At 36.2% G+C, this 27619-nt stretch overlaps 3 protein-coding genes and 1 long non-coding RNA gene across 5 annotated transcripts; 3 read left to right on the top strand and 1 right to left on the bottom strand.

The window, feature by feature from the left end:
• Positions 1-8414: 8414 nt before the first annotated feature.
• On the bottom strand, positions 8415-12052 carry LOC129566643 (facilitated trehalose transporter Tret1-like). The gene is made up of 7 exons (XM_055442739.1): positions 12002-12052; positions 11787-11830; positions 11394-11713; positions 9757-9949; positions 9401-9636; positions 9130-9259; positions 8415-9068 (listed from the first exon to the last, which is right to left on the bottom strand). The coding sequence occupies exons 2-7, from the start codon at positions 11823-11825 to the stop codon at positions 8652-8654; spliced, it is 1335 nt and encodes a 444-aa protein (XP_055298714.1). The 5' UTR covers positions 11826-11830; positions 12002-12052; the 3' UTR covers positions 8415-8651.
• A 2356-nt stretch (positions 12053-14408) lies between these two features.
• On the top strand, positions 14409-15267 carry LOC129566661 (uncharacterized). Its single transcript, XR_008687757.1, has 3 exons — positions 14409-14447; positions 14524-14637; positions 14791-15267. It is a non-coding gene; the product is annotated as an uncharacterized LOC129566661 (long non-coding RNA).
• Positions 15268-22307: 7040 nt separating this feature from the next.
• On the top strand, positions 22308-24850 carry LOC129566653 (fidgetin-like protein 1). 2 transcript variants are annotated; one of them, XM_055442752.1, is made up of 5 exons: positions 22308-22540; positions 22609-23612; positions 23722-23843; positions 23930-24175; positions 24288-24850. In XM_055442752.1, the coding sequence occupies exons 1-5, from the start codon at positions 22401-22403 to the stop codon at positions 24753-24755; spliced, it is 1980 nt and encodes a 659-aa protein (XP_055298727.1). In that variant the 5' UTR covers positions 22308-22400; the 3' UTR covers positions 24756-24850. The 2 variants fall into 2 exon arrangements, with proteins under 2 accessions (XP_055298727.1, XP_055298728.1); XM_055442753.1 differs by having other exon boundaries at positions 22316-22540; positions 22596-23612.
• An 80-nt stretch (positions 24851-24930) lies between these two features.
• LOC129566629 (gustatory and odorant receptor 22-like) lies at positions 24931-27136 on the top strand. Its single transcript, XM_055442713.1, has 5 exons — positions 24931-25176; positions 25575-25730; positions 25835-26643; positions 26732-26893; positions 26970-27136. The coding sequence occupies exons 1-5, from the start codon at positions 25011-25013 to the stop codon at positions 27093-27095; spliced, it is 1419 nt and encodes a 472-aa protein (XP_055298688.1). The 5' UTR covers positions 24931-25010; the 3' UTR covers positions 27096-27136.
• The last annotated feature ends 483 nt before the right edge of the window (positions 27137-27619 follow it).

The raw sequence follows: 27619 nt of genomic DNA, 5'->3' as shown, positions 1-27619 counted from the left end.
AGGGTGGAAGCATCAACAAAATTCAAATTGGCACGCTGTTTAGTTCAGAAAAAAATTACGAAATTACATTGATTTTCCTATTCGAATTGGAGGCGCTCGCGTCGCCACAGTTGTTTTCGGTCTTAGCTTCCACCCGATGATAACCATAAGACTTGAACAGCATGTATGTTCCCATAACGCAATAAAACGAATTACATACGTAATCCAAACTTTTCCGCTCCGCAGCAATTTAGTTTACCTCCCGCTTAATGTTTAACCAAAATTTCAATAGACCCTTTTTTCGTAGCATTTTTGACCTTAAAATATAACTATTTCGACCATTTTCCATACAAAAGTGTCATTTTCGAACAAAATTTCAAGAAATGTTGATTTCGGACCAAATTTATGGGCAAGTAGGTGTTCGGTTGTTCGGAGGCTCCATTATTCTTGCAAAAAAATATCAGTTTGCTTTGACCAAAACCCTAAAAAATGGCTTTCTGAGTGATTTTTTTATACAAAAGTCTATTTTTCGAAGAATATTTCAAGAAATGTCGATTTCGGACCAAATTTATGGGCAAGTAGGTGTTCGGTTGTTTGAAGGCTCCCATTATTTTTGCAAAAAAACATCAGTTTGCTTTGATCAAAACCCTAAAAAATGGCTTTCTGGATGATTTGATTTTTTATACAAAAGTCTATTTTTCGAGGAAAATTGCAAGAAATGTCGATTTTGGACCAAATTTATGGGCAAGTAGGTGTTCGGTTGTTCACAGACTCCCATTATTTTTGCAAAAAAACATCAGTTTGCTTTGACCAAAACCCTAAAAAATGGCTTTCTGTGTGATTTTTCATATAAAAGTCTATTTTTCGAGGAAAATTTCAAGAAATGTCGATTTTGGACCAAATTTATGGGCAAATAGGTGTTCGGTTGTTCACAGACTCCCATTATTTTTGCAAAAAAATGGCAGTTTGCCTTGATCAAAACCCTGAAAAATGCTTTTTACGGGTACTTTCCGTACAAATGTACAATTTTTGAGGGTTTTTCTTAGGAGAGGTACCCCAAGGTCACATCGGATATGGCTCAAAATCAATCCGAAGCTTTGTCTCGACATGCCAAAACTTTTGGCTTTTACAGATCTCAATTATCTTGTCAACTTCTTGAGATAATTGGCGATCAAAAAACGCGAACGCGAACGCGGACAACGCCATACGAACATCGCTATTTTACACATTTTTCATAGTAAACAACATGTTTTTGGAGGCAGATAGGTCTTGATCGATAGGATTTCATCCCATCTACATTGCCTAGTGTACAGATATGTGCTTTTTCAAGTTTGGCGTGACGTTATAGTGGTCCGAAAGAGGAGATGTCATGAAATTTTGGCTAGTAAAACCAATACTTTTCCATACAAACAAAGTTTGCGGAAAAGTAAAAACTTAATCCCGTTCTAATAGGTAGCAAAAAAACAAGGCCATTAAATCAATATATTCTTGAGAGTTCGTACATTTTATTCTTACTTTTCGTCCTGCACTAAGTTTGTAGCAACGCAACTTCCGAAGAATTGAATGACACCAACTACAATGGTCGCTGTATCCGGTGACACATTTGATCCAAATTCTTCAAAGATGCTTGTGGCATATGCAACCATACCAGGAACTCCACAGTATTGACTCAGAATCTTCACTCCAAGTGCAATGATTAGACCTTAACGTCCTGGATTCGTTGGAATATCCGACCAACTGAATGAATTGCCTTCACTTTTCTCGGATTCTGAAATTGTTTTCTTCAGTTTACTCATCTCCAAATGAAGTGTTTCATCACACTGTTTTTTACCACGTAGATTTTGGTAGAATTTTCCTTTTGTAAGAATAGGTTTGAAAAATTACCATAGAATAAATCGTAGCAGTGGCATATCTACCGCTAATTTATTCTGTTTCATGAGAACAAGTTGAGTTTCAGGGAACATTGTAAACAGAACACCGAATAAGGCAGCTATTACGATTGAATATTTCGGTGTTGTAAAGTAGTCACAAAAGCATCCGGTTGTGAAAACTAATAAAATCCCCAGGTTGAACCTAACACGGTAATTGATCCTAAAACGCCGCGAACACTGAAACAACCGATTTTTTGTTTATATATTTCTTTTTGGATACAAGACGAGTAACAACACATTTTTTTTCTTCTGAACTTCTTACCGATCGATTGATATTTCTCCGACGTATAACGGAACTCCGACGTAGATTCCACCACCGGCAAGGCCATTAAAGAACCGTGCCATATACCTAGGGGCCTCACGCCAATTTCCATATTTGAAATATGAACAAATAATATGAATTTTTTTATGTTTCAACATATTAAACAGTGGACAACTGATTCGTTTGATTCTGTTACAAATGAACCCATTATGCTTGTTTTATGGTTTGATCATACGTAGAGCTTCTTAAGTAATTACTTCCGAATCGTCGCTAAAACTCGCTTCCGAATTTTTCATAGAGCTATCCAACATGCCCATCGAATACTGGATTGTCATGATATCCTTTATGCAGAGACATTTTCTCATTTTCACCAATGATTTCTGTGGTGTCTGTATCAATGTAATTTCCATTTTCGGCATAAATTAAATGGCCATTTGAATTTTCGTCCAATCTTCACACCTTTCAGCTTCGAAAGTACTGAATCAATATTCAATCTTTTGGATGAAATATTATCAACACTAAATATTTTCTCATGTTTAAAAAAGGTAAATTCAAGTACAGCATTCTACAAATTACAAATTTCTGTTAGTCATTTCAAGTTATACAATTTTCAATGGGTAGAACTAACAAACCCTCAACACGTTTTCCCTATCATCTTCAAAAATAAAACGCGTAGCTTCAGGAAGGCATCATCATTCAAATAAGCTGTTGTCATAAATTAACGGTTGTTCAACTGTCTGTTGCTCATACGGTAACAACATTTCGAGTTCTATTGTTTTCCTTTGGCGTAAAAGTTCCCTTGAGACATAATTAGCATCACAGCCCTGTGCGGGATAAAACGAAAATCGTCATAAAAAAACCGAAAATCGTCATAAAAAACTCGAAACTCGTCATTTACTTAGTTTCATCATCAGAGAATGTATTTGGCTAATGTCAGCTAGCTAACTGAAAACATTGTGGCTGGCTCAGCGGCTGAATTCTATGCGTTGCGTTTTTTCATCGCATCTGCAGTACAAAAATCATATATATGGGGATTTTTGTTTTGTTTATTTTTTGTTGTTTGTAAACAAATCTGCCTATCTTTTTGCATTGTCACTGTGCATAGTGCACAGTATATGTCCATAGAAAATGTGCAGAGGCAATGCAAAAAGATAGGCAGATTTGTTTACAAACAACAAAAAATAAACAAAACCAAAATCCCCATAACTAATGTATTGGCAATGTAAAAATAAATGGCGAAAATTTTACATTTCTTATGGGCTGTATACTATGTTCAGTGGCATAGGCAGACTTGTTGACAAATAACGGTACATGAAAAAAACAAAAATCTCCATATATATGATTTCTGTACTACAGATTGCGATGAAAAAACGCAACGCATAGAATTCAGCGCTGAGCCAGCCAGAATGTTTTCAGTTAGCTAGCTGACATTAGCCAAATATATTGTCTGTTCATCATCTATGACAATCATGTATGAAGCGACAACAACAATAAAAATTATTTTCAATTCAGTTGTTCAACGACAATCGCTAAGAAAAATAAATCCGATATTATCATTATTGAATGTTCAGATGGATATTCAAATATTGGAAGATTTGCCGAAATGACTTCGGGTAGGGCCAGTGACTTTTTTTTTGCGCCGCCCGCGTCCTGGTGCAAAATTTTTTTAGGGCCCTTGACTGAAACAGTAGGGCAGCCAGACATGATTTTTTGAAAGACGCATTTTCGAAGAGTATGCGAAATTTTTCTCAGAACCCCTCTTCCAAGAAAAGGATCTGTAGGCACTATATGCTAATGATATCATTATTTTGTTTGGTGTTTTCTATTGAATGCTATCTTTCTTTTCGGATTTCATTTTGGGGGCACGCAAACACGGAACTGTTTTTTAGTAATTTATAATTCTATTAGTGAGACGTAAAAGAACGCAAGTTTATCCAACTTCGTAGCAATAAAGAGAAGTATGTTTCATTGCAACTAATAATGGTTAAAAGAATGTATGTTCGTTTTTAGCGGGTCCTCGTGGTTTTTCACGGTTTCCGCGAAACTGATAAGAGATAACAACATGGTGTCTTCGGCAATGTTGTAGTACTCGAGGTCTTCTATAACATTGCCGAAGACAGTTATCTCTTATCGCTTATCAGTTCCGCGAAAAGCGCGAAAAATGATAAGAAAAAAAAGTTCTATACAAAATTTGCTTTTTCATGTGCGCGATTTGCGCGCAACTGATAAGAGATAAGAGTTACCTGCCTTCAGCAATGTTATAGAAGATCTCGAGTACTACAACTTTGCCGAAGACACCATGTTGTTATCTCTTATCAGTTGGCCGAAAACCGTGAGGACCGCGGAGGCTAGACGGTGCTACAACATACTTTCTTTTAACGCAGATAGAATCAACAGAAAACATACTTTCCTTTTCAAAAATATAAATCGAGAAAAAAACATACGTTCTTTTACGTCTCACGAATATAATTCAAATCGACCAAGGGCGCCGAAGTGCCTGAACGCCAGAAGCGCTGTCATGTAGAGACAATAGAATCTCGCGCCCTTACATCTCTCGTTTGATTCAGTCAATGACAGATAGCTGAGGATATATGCTGGGCATAGGAACTCAGCAAGCTGAGATTGGGACGTTTGGATTTTTCGACTTGCTATTCGTGCAAATTTATGTGGAATTTTGGTGGAGTGTTGATGGAGTCATGGAGTGTAATGGAAAATGTGTTCCAAACTCCTCTCCATCATAAATTTGTTTGAATAGCACGTCACAAAGTCAAAATATCCCAATCTCAGCTTGCTGAGTTTCTATGCTCAGCATACATCCTCAGCTATCTGTCATTGACTGGTTTGATTTGAATTTAAAATAACTGAAAAAAATTCATATGGTGCTCGAGCACCTTCAGCGCTCTCGTGCGCCCTCATATCGTTTGCACTCTGGTGCATTGTACCAGTTCGCTCCCGGTAAAAAAAGTCCCTGGGTAGACACAAAACAATTTTTTTGAATGAAAAATTATAGATAAATTGTACAATTCAAATCAGTCATTCTTGATGTATTTAACAATTTATTTGTCTCTTTTTAGTCAGTCATTAGCCAGCCAAAAGTCACAAATTAATTGGTTGTCTACTCAGTCGCAAAATTTCCATACAGGATGTTTTTTTCCAACAATCAAATGCTAAATTGTTCACAATTCCGTAGAATTGAAGGTAAATCAGGCTCTGATTTTTGAGATATGAACGTTCATCTGTCGCAATAAAAAGGGGCGTGCAATGATGCGACGTTATTTTTTTAACCCTTTTACCATTTGATAAGAATTTTGTGTTGCAAATGAAGGAGCATTGGCAACGATCGTCCCTTATTACTTTTCCGCACGCCCATGTTGTGTGTAAAAGTATTGTAATCACTCCAAAACCTAGGTACCCCAAAAAACCATTTTTCTATCCATTTTCGACAACAAAAAGCACGATACAGTGGTTATTTTGCTATGTTAATGTGGGTGTGTCGTACCCTGTACGCTGTACGCTGTACGCAAAAATTTGTTAGCACGATTGCTCAAACACCAGAATAGGAAATGAAATTCTGCAAGTACCAAACGTTTGTGCTTCGTTAGACTTGAAAACCATTAAATTTTCAGCCACCCCAGATGTACCCTAGGATACCTAGCCTATGAAAAACCTTCAAAAAATCGAACTTTTGTTCGGGAGGTACCCAAAATAGGCTTCCCAGGTGGGTTTTATCATGCCCACCCGATTTATTTCATCAAAATAATAGGGGCCCAGGAACAACTTAGCACCCTTTTGCTATTAAATCGGAAAAAATCGCGCTTTTGTATGAGAGTTTCAAATCCCTCTTTCGCTCATTGTTCCATGGATTTGAAGGGCGGCCATATAAATACAATGTAGAACAAGCCCGCAGAGCTTCGCTTCGCTCCGCTCTGCATTCTTGAGTTTTTAGTTATTTAATCTATTTTGTTGTTTCACAACAAACTATTTTTTGGCGCACTACATGAAATGTATTTCATCAAAGGAACTTTGAAGTAATATATTTATTTTCAAAATGAATCACAAGATCTTGGTTTTATTTCTTTTTTGAAATACACTGCCTTTGGTTTAAATTAAATAAATAATATGAGCATAGAATCGAAAGTCACTTTAATTCTGTTCAAGACCCAGAAAATACTGTACAAAAAATTAATGTAATTTTTAAAAAACATTTGATAATAAAAATTTGACTGGCGCTTTGAGATGTTGTGCACTTATTTGTCGTTAGTGCACCTGTTTTAAATTAAATAAAAAATATGAGCATAAAATTCAAATTCACCATAATTTGTTTCAACCAAGTGGGAAACTACTACTACCGCGTAATTTCATATTAATACAATCTAGCACAACACAAATTCTGAAAAATTCCAAAAAATTCTGCGCAATTCAAAACAATTCCAATCGATTCCGATGTTCCTTAGTCAAATTTGGTGATGATCAACTTAAAATATCGCAAATATAGGGACATTTACCATTCATTTGAATGCATAATGAAGATTTTTACTTCCAGAACATATTTGACTTGGTTTGATCTACAAGACTCAATTCTAGCTCTGTTTTCCATTTGAAAATATTTTATGTATCATAAAGCCTTTACCTATTTGAAGTGAAATATTGAATTGGAAGTGAGACCTATGTACAATTAAAAACACCATATCTGAAGTTATTTCGATAAGATTGAACATCTATGCGCTTAAGCATTCCTTTGAGATGCTAAATGACCCTATATTTGCAATTTTTGAAGTTGATCATCATCAAATTTGACTTAGAAACATCGGTATTGATTGGAATTGTTTTGAATTGCGCAGAATTCTTTGGAATTTATCAGAATTGGTGTTGTATTAGATTGTATTAATATGAATTATGCGGTAGTAGTAGTTGCCCCCTTGGTTTCAACACTCAAAAAGTATCTAGAAAAAAAGCAGATTAGTAGCTCTACATTTCATGTAGTGCTAAAAAAGACGCGTTATGATTTTGGCAAAGAAAAATGTGGTTATTTTAAATGGTATTTTTTTCAACTCGTCACATTTTGTTCTAGTTTTTCCAAATCAATATTTTTTTTCATTTTCATTCAATAAAGAGATAAAAACATTTGGATCAAATTTAAAACGAATTTTGGTTTAGTTTCTGAAGAACTGCTCAAAATCTTCACACCCAACATCAAGATTTTCGGAATCATAATACAATTTTCCATAAAATGCATGAACGTACTGTTGTTTTGTTCTGAAAATTCTTATAAATTTCCTAGGCAAAATCTGAATAAAAGCTGAACGCTATGAAAACGGTGCGGAAAAGTTCATCTTACGGAGGTAAGACTGTTTATGAATGATGGCATCGACATACTTTTAACCCATGAAGAATGATCGAAGTAAAAGAGGTAAATTCAAGTTCAGCATGGAATTGAACTTCAAAATTCAATTTATCATTCCAAGTTGTACAACTTTCATTGAGTTTGTGCAGGTTTTACAAAGTAAACAAGTCCCTGACACGTGTTCTTTATTCAGGAAGGCATCATTATCGTTTTAAGCTGTTATCATAAATTAACGGTTGTTCAAGCACCTGTTGCTCATGCGGTAACAAAATTTCGAGTTGTATTGTTTTCCTTTGGCGTGGAAGTTTCCTTGCGAGATTGCGTGAGCGTCAATTATTATTATCACACTCTTGAGCGATATTGTAATATGTTCACGCTACAATTCTAAAATTCAATTGTTTCACTAATTTTTACCGTCATCGAAAGTGTATCAGATTGTAACAGCTAACGTGAAAGCTTGTTAAAATTAGTACAAAAAAGTTGACAGTGTGATTTATTCACGCGCTCAGACAAAGGCCCTGAATCAAACAGTCAGCGACCAACCATCTGATTTTACACATCATTCTCGAGCGATACGCGTACGATTCTACTCAAACAACATGATTTATTCGACCATTTCATGGCTCGTGCTGTGTCTCGTTTTGTCATTATTTATAAATAATAAAAGAGTATTTTCATTCAAAAGTTTATAAATATAAATTAATTTCTCCATAGTTATGTTTGTGTGATGTGTAGGCTTTTGGATCAATGATCTTTCAAATCTATGTGCAGTTTTACTACCAACATTTCTCTCAAAGGTGCAGACACAGTACAAAAGTGACATATCATCGCACTCGTGCGTCATTCTGCTGGCTCGAAAATAGGAACAGAAAAAATACAATGTTTGTCAAGTGGCGACTTTCCTTTATTTCATTCTTCCAAAAGAAGACATTTTCGTCGAGAAGACTCTTGGGAATGTGGTAAATTCTAATGATAAAATTAAAATGAGCTTAAAATTGAATTTAAAATATTATAAATTGTGCGTTTGTTTCTGATGGAATCGATTTACTACTATTTACATTGTCTTAAGAAATTCAACTACATACTGAAAAGTTGGTACTTGAAAGCTTATCAAAAAGCTGAACGCATTTCAAGGTTATTTGAGTAAGTTCATGATTTCATCGTAGCTTCTGCCTTTTGTTTCGGGCATAAGACAAATGATGAACATCGCACTCGACAAACAAACTCCGGCAAACAAGAACATCGTCCCATGAAATCCAAGTGTGGCAGTCAGAAGTGGTAGAAATTTGATCACAATGAACGCGGTTGACCATAAAATGATCATGCAGAACGATGTACCGAAGTCTTTCAATTTTTCGGGCAATACTTCTGAGATGACAAGGAAAGGCAACGACATCACTGCCCAATTTGCAATGAAAATCACAAACGAGAAGCTTGTGATTGGGATCCAGTTGAAGGTGTTGACCTCAACACCCCATGATTTCAACATCATGTACACACCTAAGGTAATTAGACCAAAAGCAATGCCCATCGACGATACTACGAACAAGAACTGAAACGAAAAAAACTTCGATTTATTTGATTCAAACTTTTGGAGTTGTTGAATGTCTTACCTTGCGACCCGTTCGATCGACGAGATTTGATGCCGCATAACTTCCCAAAAGCTGAATTATACCAACAATGATGGCCGACATATTAGGTGACATACTAGATCCAGCTTCTTCGAAAATGTTGGCGGTATAACTATGTATAACGAACAAAAAAAAACAATTTATTTAAGACTTTGATTCCAGACGCATAGAGGACACCATAACGAGAAGCCAAATCAATTAAAAATGTTCTGAAATCTTGAATCGCGTGTCTACCTCTCGATCAGGTACTCACTTTAACATGGCGAAGCATCCGCACAGCTGATTGAGCAGTGCCAGAACTATTCCGATCAACATCGCTGTTCGTCCAGGAGTCTGTATCAAATCCGACAATTTCATTGATTCATCCGATTTTCCAGGCTTTTCACTGTAAAGGGCGCTTCTCAATCGACTCACTTCTGACTGAACCAATTCGTAGTCCCCATCTTTTGCACCCAAATTTTGATAGAATTGAATCGATTTTTCCGCTTCCTTTTTCAAATGGAAAAGAAAGTAATAAAAAATTTAAACATCGAAAACATATGGGTTGAAAGGAAGAGTATAAAATGAATGAGAAAATGGGGGTAAATAAAAATTTGATTTGCAACTCACAGACAATCGGTTCTGTTTGATGAGAAACGATGGTGTTTCTGGGAAGAAATACAGCAGGATGCCACACACGATTGTCAACATAATCACGAATTTTGGAGTCATGTAGAAATCAAAGTAGTTGCCAAAAACGAAAGCCAGCAATATGCCGAAGTTACAGGTTAAAACCAATGTTGAACCCAAGAAGCCTCGAACACTGAAATTATGTATTGGGTGTGGGAATTAGTTTTTTCGATTTTTCAAAAGATGGCGTAACTTTGCATGGTTGTATCGGGCAATACTTTTTTTTCCGCATGAGAGGTCTAGTGTCAAACTACAAAAATCACCATCTATCATTTCATCGAAGTGTAAATGACCAATTTTTTTTGCGCCTTAAATATCGTTTTGTACCGAAAAAGCAACATTTCCGTGAAGCATTAACTTTTTGCTTTCATTTGAAGAAAACTGCGGCTGAATCGCATCGAATGTTGGTGGAAGCCTATGGTGAGCATGCTCCATCGGAACGTACATGTGAACAGTGGTTTGTACGGTTCAAAAGTGGTGATTCTAGCGCGGGAACGTTCCGGCCAGCCAAAAAAGTTTGAAGATGCGGAATTGGAGGCATTACTCGATGAAGATTCAAGTCAAACTCAAGATGAGCTTGCCAGAGCATTGAATGTTGACCGAAGCACAGTTGGATATCGTTTAAAGGCCCTTGGTTTCATTCGCAAGTTGTCAAATTGGGTACCACATGAATTGACACCGACGCAAGCTGAAAGGCGTTTGGTGACTTGCGAAATGCTGCTCGCTAGGTACAAAAAAAGAGGTTTTCTGTATCGAATTGTCACTGGTGACGAAAAATGGATTCATTACGATAACCCCAAGCGCAAAGCATCTTATGTTAAGCCCGGCCAGCCAGCAACATCACAGCCAAAACAAGATATCCACGGCGACAAGGTAATGCTGTGTATTTGGTGAGATGAGGAGGGAGTGGTGTATTATGAGCTGCTGAGAAGTGGTCAAACCATCGATGGGCCTCTCTACCGACAACAATTGATACGTTTGAAACAAGCTATCAAAGAAAAACGAAAGAAATGGGAGACCAGAAAAGAGACATTGATTTTCCTACATGACAATGCTCGGCCACATATTGAGAAATCGGTTAAAAACTACTTGGAAAATAGCGGATGGGAAGTTTTGGCTCACGCCCCGTATAGTCCAGACCTGGCTCCTTCCAACTACCATTTGTTTCGATCGATGCAAAACCATCTGAGCGGAGAGCGGTTCTCTTCAGTTGAAGAAATCAAAATTTGGCTCGATGCATTCATAGCCTCAAAAGACGAGGAATTTTTTAAGGCAGGCATCCGTGAATTGCACACATTGTGGCAGAAGGTCATCGCTTCCGGTGGACAATATTTTGATTGAAATGTAATTTCATTTTGGTATTCAAATAAATGATTGAAAATTTTAAAAAAATCGAAAAAATTAATTCCCACACCCAATAGTTTTATATATTTCTTCATATTTTCTATCATCACCTTCAATCCTTTGATTTTAAAGAATTTAGATCTTTTTTCACTCTAAGCAATGACTGTTCATTTTTTTAACCATTGAGCTAAAAATAGCAATAAAAAAACCAAAACCAGGTGATTAACACTTACCGATCGATAGCAATTTCTGACAAAAATCCAGGCACGATCACAAATATCCCACCTCCCACGAATCCATTCAACCATCTGGATGCATACAAGTAATACACATTTTGAGCGAATAAAATCAGCAACCAACTTATTACAGTTGGAATCGTGAGAATAATTAATGGAATTTTTCGGCCAAATTTGCTAGTAATGATGCCAAAGAGAATATTTCCAATCAAAGCTCCAAAACAGATCAGCGAAGCAATCCACGAGGCTTCATCCATTGTAATTTTGCCCGATGGCAGTGGTGTTTCATCGGATGTCAAAAGAACTATACTGGGACTCTGTTACAAAAAAAAAATTCAAATTCAATTGCGTCCTAAACCAAAAATGATTGTGAGTTTCAATTTATCTTACCGCCCAGCCGCATGTCACGCCGTATCCCATCGGGAGCATATTAACTGTTGCAATCAAAAAAAGGTTATTAGAAAATTCACTGGAATATATTTAACAGATATTTTTTTTTCGGAAATATGAATGAATTGCATAAGAAGTTTGAATAATTTTTCAACTTATTTAATTTGTTCTTTCTTTTCCCAACATTTTTAATTCTCCAGTTTTTTTTTCATTACCTACAAGTGCGACAAGATATTGAAATTTTGCACTTGGTTGGCGCACAGTTATCGGATCACCTTTCGACATTTTCAACCTTTTGAATTCAAATCACTTTACACAAAAAACTCGAAATTATTTAGCCAACTTATATTTTAATTTTATTTGAGCTTCGATCGCTTGCCGGTTAACAATTAAAATTTCTGGCCAAATTTTGTGGTTTTATAGGCGAAATTTAATCTGGAAAAACACAGTTGACAAATGTAGAATTCCTGACAGATGTAGACGGAGAAGAAGTGTCTTGAAAGATTTGACAAAGAGTGATATACCACTCAGCTGACTCTAACAAAACTGACAAAAAACAATGGAACTCGTTCAGAATAATGATGCCTGACAACGAGGACAATTTTGTTGTTGCTCTTAGCTTTTTTTGGTGTAGGTGAAGTGGAGATTTGATTTACAATATAATTTCGTAATCTAAATGCGTGTGAAATGTTTCATGCAATCGCACAGACGAAATGGTTTGGCTCAGCTAATCGTTAGTCATGTGAAATGTTTTTGACTAGCAGTCAAATGTAAAATTGTTTACAGTTTCGTAGAATCGAGGGTAAATCTGGCTCTGATTTTACCATATAAACACTCATCTTTCGCATTTGAAAAGCACGCGCAATGATGCGACGTTATTTTGTAAGAAAATGACGTTTGTTAACCTTTTTACCGTTTGATAAGATTGGTTTTGAAAATGAAGGAACATTGTCAACGATCGTACCTTATGGCGGTAAGTCTATAACGACACACTTTCAAAACATGTCATTAACACACGAAGAATGATGGAGAAAATAACTACACACTCACCAAATATACACACTCCAAGGTTCAGATAGAAAGCAAAAAAAAAGTTAAATTAAAGCGGTTAAGGAGAAAATGCAACCTTTTGCGTTCGATACAAAACAGCAAATAAAACAAAAATAGTGAAATCCTTTCAAAAAAGAGAAAGAAATCCGTGTGACTTCATGTGCCGTTTTAAATAGTTGGCTTTGCGTTGTTGCGTTTTTATAAGCGTTTCGTCTGCAGTTCCGTTTTAACCGAATCGGTTTGCATGTGGCAATTGCATACAATGCAAATTAAGTGATTAGGAACGTGAATTTTGATGTGGCGATAGCATCAATGCATTTAGCTCACCGAATACTGTACCAGGATCGAAAATCGATACCGAAAACTCATGACACATCGTTCGCACTTACGCACAATTTTCAAATGTAATATAATCTGTTGTTCTACGCTTTTGTTTCAGATCTATGTATTAAACTCAAAAAGTCACATTTTCATTCTGATCGCTTTGGTTTCAAATTCAACGTGGTATTGAACTACCAATTTCTATCCAAACATGTGTTTTAAGATTGCTGAGCATCTCAGCATTTCGTAAGGCACGGATATATCCGAGCATATCGACGACGTATACAGTGGCGTGTGTTGCTACGCGCAGCCGCAACGACTCGACCGGAATGTGTATGTTGTTGCTGCGTGCAGCCACATCAACTGAACACACATCGGTCGAGTCGTTGCGGCTGCACGTAGATACACACGCCGCTGTATTATACAGTATGCGTCGTCGATATGCTCGGATATATCCGTGCCTTACGAAATGCTGAGATGCTCAGCAATCTTAAAACACATGTTTGTTTCTATCGACCATTCGATAGAGAGTTCGTGCAGGTTTCGCAAAGTAAATAAGTCCTATCATCTTTAAAAATAAAACGCGTAGCTTCAGGAAGGCACCATCATTCAAATAAGCTGTTATCATAAATTAACGGTTGTTCAACTGTCTGTTGCCCATATGGTAACAATATTTCGAGTTCTATTGTTTTCCTTCGGCGTGAAAGTTTTCTTGAGACATTGCGTCAGCGTTAATTATTATTATTATCATTATTACACTCTTGTGTGCTATTATAACGTGTCCACGCTACAATTCAAAAATTTAAATTTTCCACCTATTTTTGCCGTCATTTGTTTTATTTTCGACGTCATCGAATGTGTATTAGATTGTAACAGCTAACATAACAGCTTGCCAAAATTCGTTCAACAAAGTTGACTGTGTGATTTATTCACGCGCCCAGACATGAGCCCTAAATCAAACAGGCAGCGTCAATGGATGTGCTCACATCAACCAACTGATTCTACACATCACACTCGAGCGGTACGCGTACGATTCTACTCAAACAACATGATTTATTCAACCATTTTCTGACTCGTGCGGTGTCACGTTTCGTTACTATTTTTAAATCATTAAAAAAGTATTTTCATTCCGAAGAAAAGTTCATTCTTCATAGTTATGTTTTCTGTATTCAAATGTACGTGTAATTTTTACGTTTCACAATGCTCATATGGTGAGGTGCCCACACAAATACCTGTAAAAGTATTTCCGAGCTGGACATTCCAACGTCGCCAACCATTGTGTGAAAGCAGGTTTGAATTTTTTTCCCAATAAATATATTGGATTTTAGTTCATCGTTTTTCCATTGAAATTTATAATTTGTTGCAGGTATTTAAACAGAAAGTTTCTCTTTGCTCATCACATTTTGATTTTGGTCTCGTTTGAAGTCGGATCTGTGTTTGGAAGCTTCTTTTTGAAGGAAAATGTCTTGTTCGGAAGAAGGTAACATTTTTTTAACGCATCAGTATACAGTTTCACTTTTAAAAAAACATAACTTTTTGTAATAGTTCAACAGTTCTCTTTATTTGTATTCTATTATTAGTTTTCGCTCCTATAAAATTGGCCCATAACTCAAAGCTATTTATTTTTAAACAGGAGGATGCTTCAAAGCGGGCTCAGTTTCTCAAGAAACAGAAACAGAAACCGATGGATCAAATGGCAAAATGTCAGAAAATTCAGGCGGTCGACAGAAGAGATACATTACCCAAACATCAGAAATCGCAAAATGCAATCAAGTGCAAATAAGAGGACATTTGAGTGATAAATTCGACTGGGACAAACCAATTCCGGAATTTCACAGCAATAAACACTGAGCGACACACCAGATAAATAGCATAATTGTATAATTTAGCCTTCGCGATGTTTGAATCAAGTTTACAAGTAAACCATTTTAGTAGTTTAGTAAAAATATATTGCAAAAGCATTTGATCAGCTCGGTGTCATTCGTTCTCGTGTCCATTGAAAAATTCATTAGAAATTGATCAACAAAACTTTATCAATTTACACTCAAACTGTACGGGTTTATCATCGTTTATAAACCAAAAATGAGAATAAAAATGAGCCTCAAACGTATTGCATGCATTTCATTTGTGTTTTCAATTCTAGTTTGATGCTGATTCTCGTAACGATTTCGACAAACGAGTTTGATTTTAGTTCGTTGGCCAATCGATTCATCTATTCAAACTCTTTCGAAGATATTCCAGTATCGTAAACCATCCAAATTGTAACATAGTCTAAATTGTAACAATTGAAGAAATAGACTTATTTTCTGCAAATCTTTGGAGGGTAACTGTTGTTTCTTATATCATATTTGAGAAGAACACGAAAAAATCTTCCGATATGAATAAATGACTTATTTGTATTTTCTTAGAAAAGTGGTTTATTTTGAGACTATGTTACAATTGGAACTATATTACTATTTGGATGGTTTACGATATTCAAATAGTTTCTTTCATATGGTGGAATTAAGATCAGGGAAAGTCATTTCAGATTTTGAAACCAGTTTTTTGGCGTAAAATATTGAAAGAAATTTGAGTGGACTTTCCATTTTGCTATTTATAAAAATATGGATTTTTATCATAGACTAGACAAGTGAAAGATTGGACAAATTTCACCAACTGAATAGTCTACAATTAGAAACACGTGTTGAAGATCCGAAGTGATTTACTCTGATTATGTTTTTAATTTCATCCATGAAAGAAATCGAACGAGATATATCTTGATTATTCTAAGAAATATTCTGCCAACGAACCGATAAGAAATTTTATCCCCTGACGTAAATACAGGTAAATATTTCTCTGAAAACGTGTGTAGGTTAAAATTATAAACTCTCGATGAACACACGTGATCCCAACGAAAAGATCCTCGTGTTTCCCTTTTTGACAATCTATCTTCTTTGGCGTTGACGTCAAAATGATCATTTGACTATGTGTCACTAAGAACTTATGTTCGCCAATATAAATGTTTTTCGAAGTAATTTTAATGCGTTTCAAAAAACCGGTCTGTGAAAAAGTAAAAAAAAAAAATCTATTTATACTCTGAATTTGTAAACGCGAAACTTTGTGTGAAGAAATATCGATAATGATTTAGTAAACGAACCGCTAATAATTTGAAATATATTAAAATTGTTTCGATTCGAATTGACTTACGTAAATCAATTCATCAATTTTGCATGACGATGAATATGGAAAAGATAAGATAACCATTTCATAGGTGGATAAAATCTGTAAAAAAAATTCAAGTCATCGCATTTGGCTCCCCAACGGAATGTTTTGGAAGATTTTGTTTGCATTCGGTGACCGAGTTTGTCTGCTTGTTCAAACTCGCTCAGCATCGCAGCGACGACCGACTATAACGGTGCGTGTTTTCGTGATGAACGAATTCTGTTATTATTCAAGATTGATTTACACCTGTTGACAACTATCGAAATCTCTTCATGCGGTGACGAATACTTGTGACAAAAGCCAACCGATTTACATAACCGATGTGTATGTGTCATGATTTTTCGGAGTAAATTATTTTAAATGATGCCAACGATTTTTGTTTTCTTGACTAGAGTCAAACCACACAGCAAATAATAGTTAATTTAAAGTTTGAGCTCTTCGTGATGTGTATTGCACCAATTTATTGACCATGAATCGAAGAAATTTGCTTACCCAATTTCATCTGAACCAATAAAAAGAGAATTATGTAACCGCAGCCACTTAAAATGATAACAAGTTCTGTTCGAGTGTTTTTTTTTCGGCGATTCGCAAAAGTTTGGATGCCCAACCGGTAGACTCTGGCTGCTGTAGATTCATCGTCTATAGATCATTTAAATTTTATATACATTTTTATTCAATATTATTGAATTTAAATGTTGCTGGAGGTATTTAAGCGGTGGTAATCTCGATTGCCGTTGGCATTTCAGTTTGTATGTTGCTCGCGAAAGGGTCGTTCTGTTGAATAGCTCAGTAATTTGAAGGAGTCAAGTTGAGAAAAAAAAAATGTGCGTGCAAAAGAGTGTAATTTGTCTGTTGGCAACAACATTGATGTGTGTACTGATGATTTCAGTTCACGGAGCCAGCATCGAGAAATCAGTTTCCGTGTCAGTCAGTACATCGATGTCTGAAAGTAAAAGTGAACCGAAAGGTGATATAGAAAAGGCTAGCGCAAGGTCATTGAATAGTGCCAAAAGTTATGAAGGCAAAGTGGAAATATCCGCATCATATGCCAGAAAGGTGATCAATAATTTCGCAGCCGATGACAAAAGCCGTAGTTTAAAAGAAGAAAAAGAAAAAACGACCAAAAAAGAAGAACAAATTAACACCGCCATCACCACCACTACCACCGAGAAGTCAGAAGAAAAACCAGAATTTACAACAACTGAGTTGAATGAACCAAATGTGAAAAGTGAAAATATCGTTGAGAAAATCGAATTGGAACTGAATAGTCAAATTGTGAAAGAACGAAGTGAAACAACTACTGAAAAAGATGAACCAGGCACGAAGATTATCAACGAAACCGCGAGTAAAAAAGATGATGCAATCACCACGGCAAAACCAGAAACTGAATCGGGCTCAGTCCAAACAAGTTCAACAGAATTAAGCTTCACAGAATCAGTTTCAACCGAATCGAGTACTTATCAATCAAGCTCAACCGAATCAAGCACCAATGAACCAAGTTCAACTGAATCGAACGCAACTGAATCAAATTCCACCGAGTCAAGCTCCACAGAAACAACCGCAACAGATTCAACAGAAACTATAATTGAAACCACACAAATCAACTTGGCCAGTGACAATGTTAATCAAACAGAAAGGAATTTAGAGAGCCGAAGCTTGAAAGAAGAATCAAATAAAACCATCAACGATCAAACCATCGTTTTTGAAGATCAAACACAATCGACGACGACGACAACGACATTGGCAGCGCCAATAATCGATTTAGATAGTCGCGTTGGAACGGATTCTGATAAATTATGCGACGTAAAGGTTAACGGTGAATGCCGTCAGACTTTTCAGCAATAAAACGAAAGAAAATAGATTTAAATAGTTAAAATTAATAGCAATTTATAATTTATGTACAATGAGTGATAATAAATTGTAACTTTTCATATATTTTACAAACTATACTGACTTGAATGATAATAACCGTTACCGAAATGAACCATATTTCCTATTGTTTCAATTTTTTCTTCGAATTTGGTAGAATTTAACATATGGCTTATTGTATTGAATCCATAATATATTCATAGCATGCAATTCGAGAGCTTCAGTTTAAAATGGCATAAAGTGAATAGTTAAAAATTTCAATGGCCATAAATATGCAAGAGTCATGCAGCATGACGTACTAAATTCTCTTAATTGTTCCGGTATGATTTCGGCGAAATCAAATGGAAATGACGATACTACCCATGACCCAACCGAAAACTTGCTAGTGGATTCCGATAAAATGTTTCAACGTTATAATCCAAACGTCGTGCATTCTCCGAATGTTAGACTAAATGCTATTCCACGTGTGTCAATCATATATGCCAAAACTGAAAAAAAAGATTTATAAAAATTAAAATTCATTTCCTATGTGAGAAAAAAAAATTGGAGAAGTTTGCCTTCGCATCTGATCGAAAACATTTATAGAAATACCCAAGCTAACCAATTAAATCAAATTCACGATGATCGCTGACACATTCGGTGATATAGTTGAACCGCCTTCTTCGTCATACGCATGACTATAGTCACCATTGCCATTTATCGCGAAGCAACCGCTACATTATAGCCGCTAGACATTTTGATTCACAATTAGGATTTAATTGTTTAGATGTTTGGAATTTAAACATATGGAAAACGATGAAGGGGTTTTTTCAAATTACTCATTGATTGCATGCCCAATTGCCCACACCATAAATCTTGTAATTGAAATCTTGATTAGAATTGGATTATTCCTTGCACGATGATTTATATTGAGACAATGGTATTGATAGACACTCCCCTTAGAACACGGGGAAAACTGAAGAAGTGTTGAAATGCTATCAGCGCTTTTTCAAAGAAAGTTATTTTTCGATGACTGAATTTTTGTTCCAAAAATTAAATTATTATAAAAGGAATGTTTCTTTTTGAATGACTTGTCACATCATTTTCGGTATTTTAATGTTTCTATATTCGTTATCCTATTCTGTGGATCGTCTTTAACTAGAGCAATGCAAGCTAATGCTTTCTTTAAAATGTTAGATAACTTTTTCTCAAAATAAATGGTTTTAGATTAAAAGGTAAGAAATCCTAATGTCTTTTGTTGACAATCACGAAGAGTCATTGCACTCATAATTACATATGGTTATTCAATACTGACTAGGTGTTTTCTTCTACTCCAACAACTAATTATTCAAAATAAATAGCTATTGTTGTGGTTTTATTTCCTGTATTACCACGAAGTATGTAATATGCACTGTTTTGATCATTAGAGATTTTTCTGGTTTGTTATCTCTCTCGCTATTGAATATCACATAGTTAATGACGCATTTTATTATTGATTTAAACAATAACGCACTATGGGAATATGGTAATGTTTAGTACCCAGCTAGCGCCACTGTTAAGGTGACCAAAAAATGTGTGTTAGATAAGCGATGTTTTCATAATAGAAAAAATCAATTGCCAACAGGAGATAGATAGTAGGCTTGATTCTTGTGAATTTCAATCGACATATCCACGGGCCTCCCTTTGTTCACAAAATATTATTTATATACAATTTTTGGTGCAATCAATTTGATTGTTTGTATTTCTGGCCAACTTGATAAGACTACGTGACAATTGGTCAAGCCAAATCAAATGCACGGGCTATAAACCTCAGGCTAAGAAATTTCCTCATTAGTTTATCAAATGATTTTTTTCGGGTATTTAAGCAAAGTGTCTCTCTCAACCTGGCAACATTTCACTTTGAGCTGACCCCAGAGGCAGTTCGTTTCAAAAATATTTATTTTTTGTGTGCAATCAAAATGATTGGTGTGAAAAATAGTGCGATTTTTCTGTTAGTTATCACACTAACAGATATTATTTATTCCGTCAATGGACGCTCGGTTGATCAGCCCGTATTATTGTATGTGGTGCCCGAAGCTGTGAACGAAGACATTATCGTGCCAAACGTTGCATTGGTGGAAGGTGAAAAAGGTAAAGAATTTTAACAAATATTCCTAGTTCATGGCACACGGTAAAAAAAGATGAAAAATAATGCAAAACCATGCGCACTGCGCATATTGTTTCCTAACTAAACAGTGGCTCCGGTTATTATCCCCATTTCTGATTCTGTGCCTCTTTCCATTCCGAGCGAAAAGGATAAAGTTCAAGTACTGCATGTCATGTTAGACGCATTGCAATCTGTTAATGAAAATGCTATGGAATTGGTTCGTACATACGTCGACGTATTGAACGAAGATGTAGAAAAAATTAATTCCAGAGATGTGACACCGGAATCTATGGGCCGAAAAAAGATTCCACAAATCCAACTGCCACAAGTTCAACTGCCACAAGTTCAACTACCACAATTTCAACTTCAAGTACCACAAATCACTCTAGTTCCTCTCAACACCCAAGTGAGTGAATCATTAAATCAACACATTTGAAAGATAAAATGCATTTTACATGATGTGATTAATCACTAAAAATTACACCTTCCGCAGACTGTTCTTAATCCAATTCATTCGGCTATTGCAAAATACAAAGCGGCCATCAATCATCTTGTGAAGAAATTTAAAGCCGTACCACAACACTTTATCAAAAAGTTCAAAAAAACTGGCTTGTCAGACGAGCCTCAAAATGACGATACACAGCTAGTGGATCCAGTTAAAAATCCGGAGGAAGAGAAACCAGCCGATGAAACGATGACCGAGAAGCCATCAGATGAAACTATGTCGGAAAAACCAGTCGAGAAACCAGCCGAAGAAACAGTGTCGGAAAAACCAGAGGATGCTGAAGAACCAGCACCAGAAGCACGGGCATTGGACATTTCAAATGATGAAATATTGAGTGAAACGGGTAAAACAGCTTAAATCATCGCATCACATATAATATCTTCAACATTGGCATCTATAACAGAATATCAATTCATTTTTCCACTGCTCTAATTGGTCGAGTAACAATTTCCGTACAGAAAACCTTTTAAAATTGTATCTCTGAATATGTTTGATGAATTGCCAACACTCTAATAAAATATATTACTTTTCATAAAATCACCACTTCTCTTTCTCTTTTCTTTCTCAAAAAGTTTTCGATGCAAATACACCAGAAGAAGTTGCAGACAAAGTTAAAAAGGTATTAGAGGCAACACGAAAAATGAATGAGCAATCATTTGAGTTAATTGAAGAATATTTCAATCATATAATTGATTTGAGCAACAAAGATCGGATAGTAGTCAAAAATCCAGAGGATGAAATGGATTTGGAAGAACGAGCAGCAGCTGCATCTGAGGTTCAAGAGATAACAGTACCACTTCAACCAGGTTGTGATATTGGATTTGCTCTAATTGACGGTGTATGTAAAGAAGTGTACACACCTCCAGTGGTGCCAACCAATCCACTTATAGCACCAATCAATGTTTTGGTACAGTTTATTGGCTCTATCTTGGAACCAATCGTGCCGAAAAATATCGCCGAAGATCTTGCAAATCAAGTTAAAATACGAGCAGAAGCTATTGTCCATGAATTTGACAACAATTAAACTGTTGCACTAAGATCGATGTAGATTTTTAAAATAGACTCAAAGATATGTTAATCGCATGACAACTGAAAACAAAATATCTTATGAAAACGATAGAAAAATAAGAAAGAATTAACGATATCTTCACTCCAAGTCCGTTTAAATTGAATAAATTGTTCTTTCTGAAATGGGACGAAAAAATAAATAAACGATAAGCAATTAAATAAAGAAAGTATGAAATAAATAATAATAAATAAAAGAAAATGAAACATTTTTCTTCACAAATGTAATAAAAATATTGTTTTTAAAACAATTATAGTTTCTTCATTCAATTACAAATGTTTGCAAACTTACAAATCATATCTGATCATATGACATGACATTTCTACGTCGAAACATTCAAACTGGCGCCACTGTTGTTTGTCGAACTGTCAAAACCGGATGGGCTCGCATTTGACATTTCAATACCGGTTCGCAGAAGCGCGCTACAATTCTGTTTGGAAATTGCGTTGCATTCAAACAATTTGTTGATCGATAACGATGGAGCGGAAAAAAACGAGTGATTTCCTGAAATTTTGTGGAGACGACATCACCAAACTGCACAATGAAACGGATCCAGGCAGAAGAGCGCATTTAATGCGACGCATAAACATGCAAATGTATGCGGAGGCTTGTAAACAGTAAGTAAACCTTGTCATTGTTTGGTGTATTATACACAACTTCAATTCTGTTTAGTTTATTCACACAGAAATTATGACGACTACACGACTTGCAAAATACTATCGGATGATTTGACTGAGTACGTGAAGGAATCGGCTCCAGTTCATGTGAAAAAATGCGAGGAAATGATGAAAAAGTTGAATATACAAATAGAACCCGGTTCAGTTCGGTCTTCACTAAACATTCCCAATCCAGAGGAGTTGTTGAAATCAAAGAAATGCGAAGGTGTCTGCAAAAATGATGTGCTGTTGGACGATCTGGACAAGTTTTTCAATTTGATGAAGAAGCGGCCCACTTTGACTGTAAACAAACCACCGCCGAAGTTCAACAGTGGCGAACCAGTTAGATCGGTAAAAATGCAGGTCGATGAAAGCGGTGATTTGGTATTCGATATGAATTTCAAGCGGAAGAAAGCGTTAGATCAAAATACACCGAACAATCAACAATTCCAAGCGCCGAGTACAAGTGGCAATCAATGGTCCAGTCACAATGTACGAGCTACGGATTACCAAGCATCATCACTGCCGAATTATCAGCCCAACAATTTCAAACCTGCTGAAACAGTCACTTCCAATGCATTCAATCCATATGGTGGAGTGAAACGTCGAACGGATGACACAGGAGGCAACAATTTCTTCAAACGACCACCCAATTTGCCAAACCGAGGACAAGAAAGAAATGAACCGAACGCATTTGCAGCGAGAAATGATTTTATTACGGCAAACGATGAGCTTAACATTCAATATAATAAAAAGTATGGTGGTGGCAATCAAAACGACAACATGACGTACAACGTGAATCCAAGTGGAGGCTTGAGACGTTCATTGGGCGGCCGTCGAACGGTTACCAACAAATTCGTTCCACCGTTTGCCAATCAAGATAATTATGTTGACCGTTCGGCGAGTTCGAATGAAACCAACGAGATTTCAGGGCTGGATGGAATCGAAGCAAGTCATCCAAGCCTGAAAAATGTCGAACCAAAAATGATTGAAGCGATTATGAACGAAATTATCGATCAAGGTGATAAAGTTGGTAAGTGTCATTGAAAAGAGAGCAAATGGTTAACCGTTTGACTGTCATTCCCGTAGGATTCATGTTTTCTGATTCATAAGTTTAACTCAATAATGAACTTGCTTTCCAGAATGGCATTGCATTGCCGGACTCGAATATGCCAAAAAGATGCTTCAAGAAGCCGTTGTGCTACCAATTCTTCGACCGGATATTTTCACAGGCCTACGGCAGCCACCGCGTGGTGTATTGCTTGTGAGTAAACTCATTGTCATTCATCAAGTTTCATTTTTTTTCCAATCAATTCATTGTTCTAATAAAATTAAACACATTTCAAATAGTTTGGTCCGCCTGGCACGGGAAAAACTATGATTGGTAAATGCATAGCGTCACAGTCAAATTCAACATTTTTCAGCATCAGTGCATCGAGTTTAACATCGAAATGGATTGGAGAGGGAGAGAAAATGGTACGTGCCTTGTTTGCAGTCGCGGCAGCAAAGCAACCATCCGTTGTGTTCATTGATGAGGTTGATTCACTACTGTGCCAACGCTCCGAGAGTGAACATGAAAGTTCACGACGAATGAAGGTACGTCAACAGCTGGGTTCAAATGGATAGAGTTGAGAAAAAAGACTTCTGAGGAATGCAGAGTGTAAATTGTCGCAATTTCATTCAGTTTTTCCACTTTTTCTTTTCACAGACGGAATTTCTGGTCCAATTAGATGGCGCATCAACAATGGAAAAGGATCGAATTTTGATAGTTGGAGCAACAAATCGGCCGCAAGAGTTGGACGAAGCAGCCCGACGTCGATTTGTGAAGCGTCTCTACATTCCGCTCCCCGAATATCCGGCCAGACGAGAAATTTTGTACAGTTTACTCAGTTCAATCAATCACGTCATAACTGAATCACAGTTTGATGAGATTGCAACTCGAGCCGATGGATTCAGTGGTGCCGATATGAAAGTGTTATGCCAAGAGGCAGTCATGGGACCAATTCGTTCAATTTCATTCACGGACATGCAAAATATGTCAGCTGATGGCGTTCGTCCGGTTACATTTACCGATTTTCTCGATGCCCAAAAATGTGTTCGAGCCAGTGTGTCACAAGATGACATACAGCAATATGTCGATTGGACCAATAAATATGGGTCTGGAAGTGGCCAATAAAAGTAATTTTATTTACACCATTTGTTACGAAGATAAATATGTAAAAGTGCAGAGACAAAGGATATTGAATAAATGATAAACCACAAAACACAAAACAAGTCGTGTCATCTGCAGAATATTTGTTTTGTTATGGCGGTTGGAATGACCTAATATTGTGAAAAATTCAACATATTTACACCCCTTACTAGATACAGTTTGATGCAAGTATCGATTTTCCATTAACCTTGTCGAGACAAGGGTATAAAACACGGAGGTATGCATCTTCATATGGCATTCGAGTTTCAATTTTTGTGCAATTCAGAAATGTCTGACGATAACGACGACGATAAAGACAGACCACTTGGTGTCTTTAATCCAAATCAACGTCAATTCTTTGAAGACGAATTAAGATACCGAGAAAAATTGGAACAGCTGCACGCAGGTTTGGGTGAAAAAACTATTTTACTATTTTACTATTTTATGAGCACATTGTTTTTATCACCAATTTTGCGAGTTTGAAAAGAAATTAAAATGAAGGAAATTATCGATGAAATAAAATACTAAGATGAAAAAAAGCATTATTGAAAGTACAGATAAACCTTAGCACTAGCAATCTGTGCCATTTTTCATAAGGCGTCTCCACTCGCATTGAGTTTGTATTGTGAATGTTGAGGTGCGTGCAACGCCCTTCAATGTAAAAAACAATACAAGTGGAGATGATACACGGGGTTTATCTGTACTTTCATTCAGAAAAATCAAACTTCAAATTGTAAAAAAATCAATTTAGCCAAAAAACGTTTAAAATAACACATTATTCTATGGAAAATTTTCAATATACAGATAATTCCAGTCCAACGCATCTTTATATTCGACCAAAAGAAGTTGAATTAGACGTTGATTTGTTGGATGAATATGATTCGTTTTATAAAACGACTGCAAGTTTGTTGGTGCTCTTTCAAATCATGGGTATTATGCCAATTAGACGCAGCGCACCAGGTAATTGCAAATATTCATCCAGTTGTCATTCACGAATTGAAAACTGATCACCAAAAATTACAAAACATTATCAACGAAAAAAAATGCTGCATAAAAATTTTCAGGTGAAAAGATGCCGAGAACTACTTATCATTGGAAATCAAAAGTGTTCTTATGGGCTTACTTCATCTATGGATGCCAGACCATTCTCGTAGTATACACGTTGCAGGCACGAATCCAGAATTTTTTAAAGTCATCAAAACGATTCGATGAGATTATCTACAATGTTATTTTCATAAGTTTGCTGTCGCCACACTTTTTATTGCCAGTTGCAGCTTGGCGCAATGGATCTGAAGTGGCGAAGTTCAAGAATATGTGGACCAACTATCAGCTACAGTATTTTCGAGTGACTGGTACGCCAATTGTTTTCAAGCAATTGGCCGCAATGTCTTGGGTTGGATGTGTTGCTAGCTGGTTGATTGCCATCGTAATGATGTTATCTCAGTATTATTTTCAGCCAGATTTTACATTTTGGCATATTTTCGCCTATCTACCCATCATTGCCATGTTGAATGGCTTTTGTTGCCTGTGGTTTTTGAACACGACCGCCTTCTCGACGGCCAGCAAACTACTAGCGGCGAAAATTGAAGAAGCATTGGTTCTGCCAAGGCCATCAGAGAGTTTAACCAAGTATCGACATTTGTGGGTTGATCTGTCGCACATGATGCAGCAGCTCGGCCGTGCCTATTCCAATATGTACGGCATTTATGTTCTAATTATTTTCTTCACAACGGTCATTGCATTGTACGGCGTTATGAGTGAAGTTCTTGACCATGGAGTCACTTTTAAAGAGCTCGGCCTGGTAATCATCGTTTTTTACTGCATGAGTTTACTCTTTATCATTTGTAATAAGGCACAAGACGCCAGCGAAAAGGTTCGTATTATTGATTTGATTTTTTTGCAAATCGAATTAATTGAAAGAAAAAAACAAATCTAACAAAGGGATATAACGAATCCCGTAGGTTGGACTGGAATTCCAAACACGTTTACTGAATGTAAACTTGACGGCAGTGGACAAAGCGACCCAAAAGGAAGTTGAAATGTTTTTGATTGCCATTCACAAGAATCCACCGATTATGAACTTGGATCAATATGCTGATATTAACAGGAGTCTCATTACATCGGTATTTTCTATTCTTCTTTGTTTTAAAAATTGTTGGCAAGAAAAATTGAATCTTTTCTTTGTGTCTCCCTCTTCAGAATATTTCTTTTATGGCCACTTATTTGGTTGTGTTGCTTCAGTTTAAATTGTCTTTGGTGCGGCAAAGTGCTCGACAAGCGGCCCAGAAATCATTGCTCAATCAGACATTGTTGCATCGTCAATAAGCTTGGCATCGAAATATAAAGGAAAAAAAGAAAGAATAATTGGAGTTGAGTTTCGATACTTGTTTTGCTTTTTCAGGAAAAATGCACGTATTTTCGAACATATTCTATCGATAAAATAAGTGTGTGTTATCGCTTCACTTGAAATAAAATTCTTTCGTTAAATCTATTGGACGTCTTCGTTTCCTTTCTTACGTTTTTCATTTTATAAGACATTCTTGAATTAATCATAGTAATGATCAAATACTCTTATTATCCATTCTGTGTCATAGAGCCATTTATTGAATAATGAATCAGCTTGAGCTAAATGTGGCTAATACTTTTTCAATTACAACATTTGTTGCCAAGAAAAACATGTAAAAGTCCATAGAGAAATACAAATAATTTTCAATAAATGATGAATGGATAATGACAGAAAAATATGTTTGTGTCATGGTCAAAACAACCGAATATCGTAAAAAATTCAATTATCCGCACTCCGTTCTATATAAATTAGTTGAAAAGTATCATCAATCGATTTTTAATTA

This window comes from Sitodiplosis mosellana, unplaced genomic scaffold (assembly GCF_009176505.1).
Source record: "Sitodiplosis mosellana isolate CC-2019 unplaced genomic scaffold, AAFC_SMos_1.0 Smas_scaffold_4, whole genome shotgun sequence".
Taxonomy (NCBI): domain Eukaryota; kingdom Metazoa; phylum Arthropoda; class Insecta; order Diptera; family Cecidomyiidae; genus Sitodiplosis; species Sitodiplosis mosellana.
The sequence above is the reverse complement of the archived record's forward strand: the minus strand, read 5'-3'. Positions and strand labels throughout refer to the sequence as shown.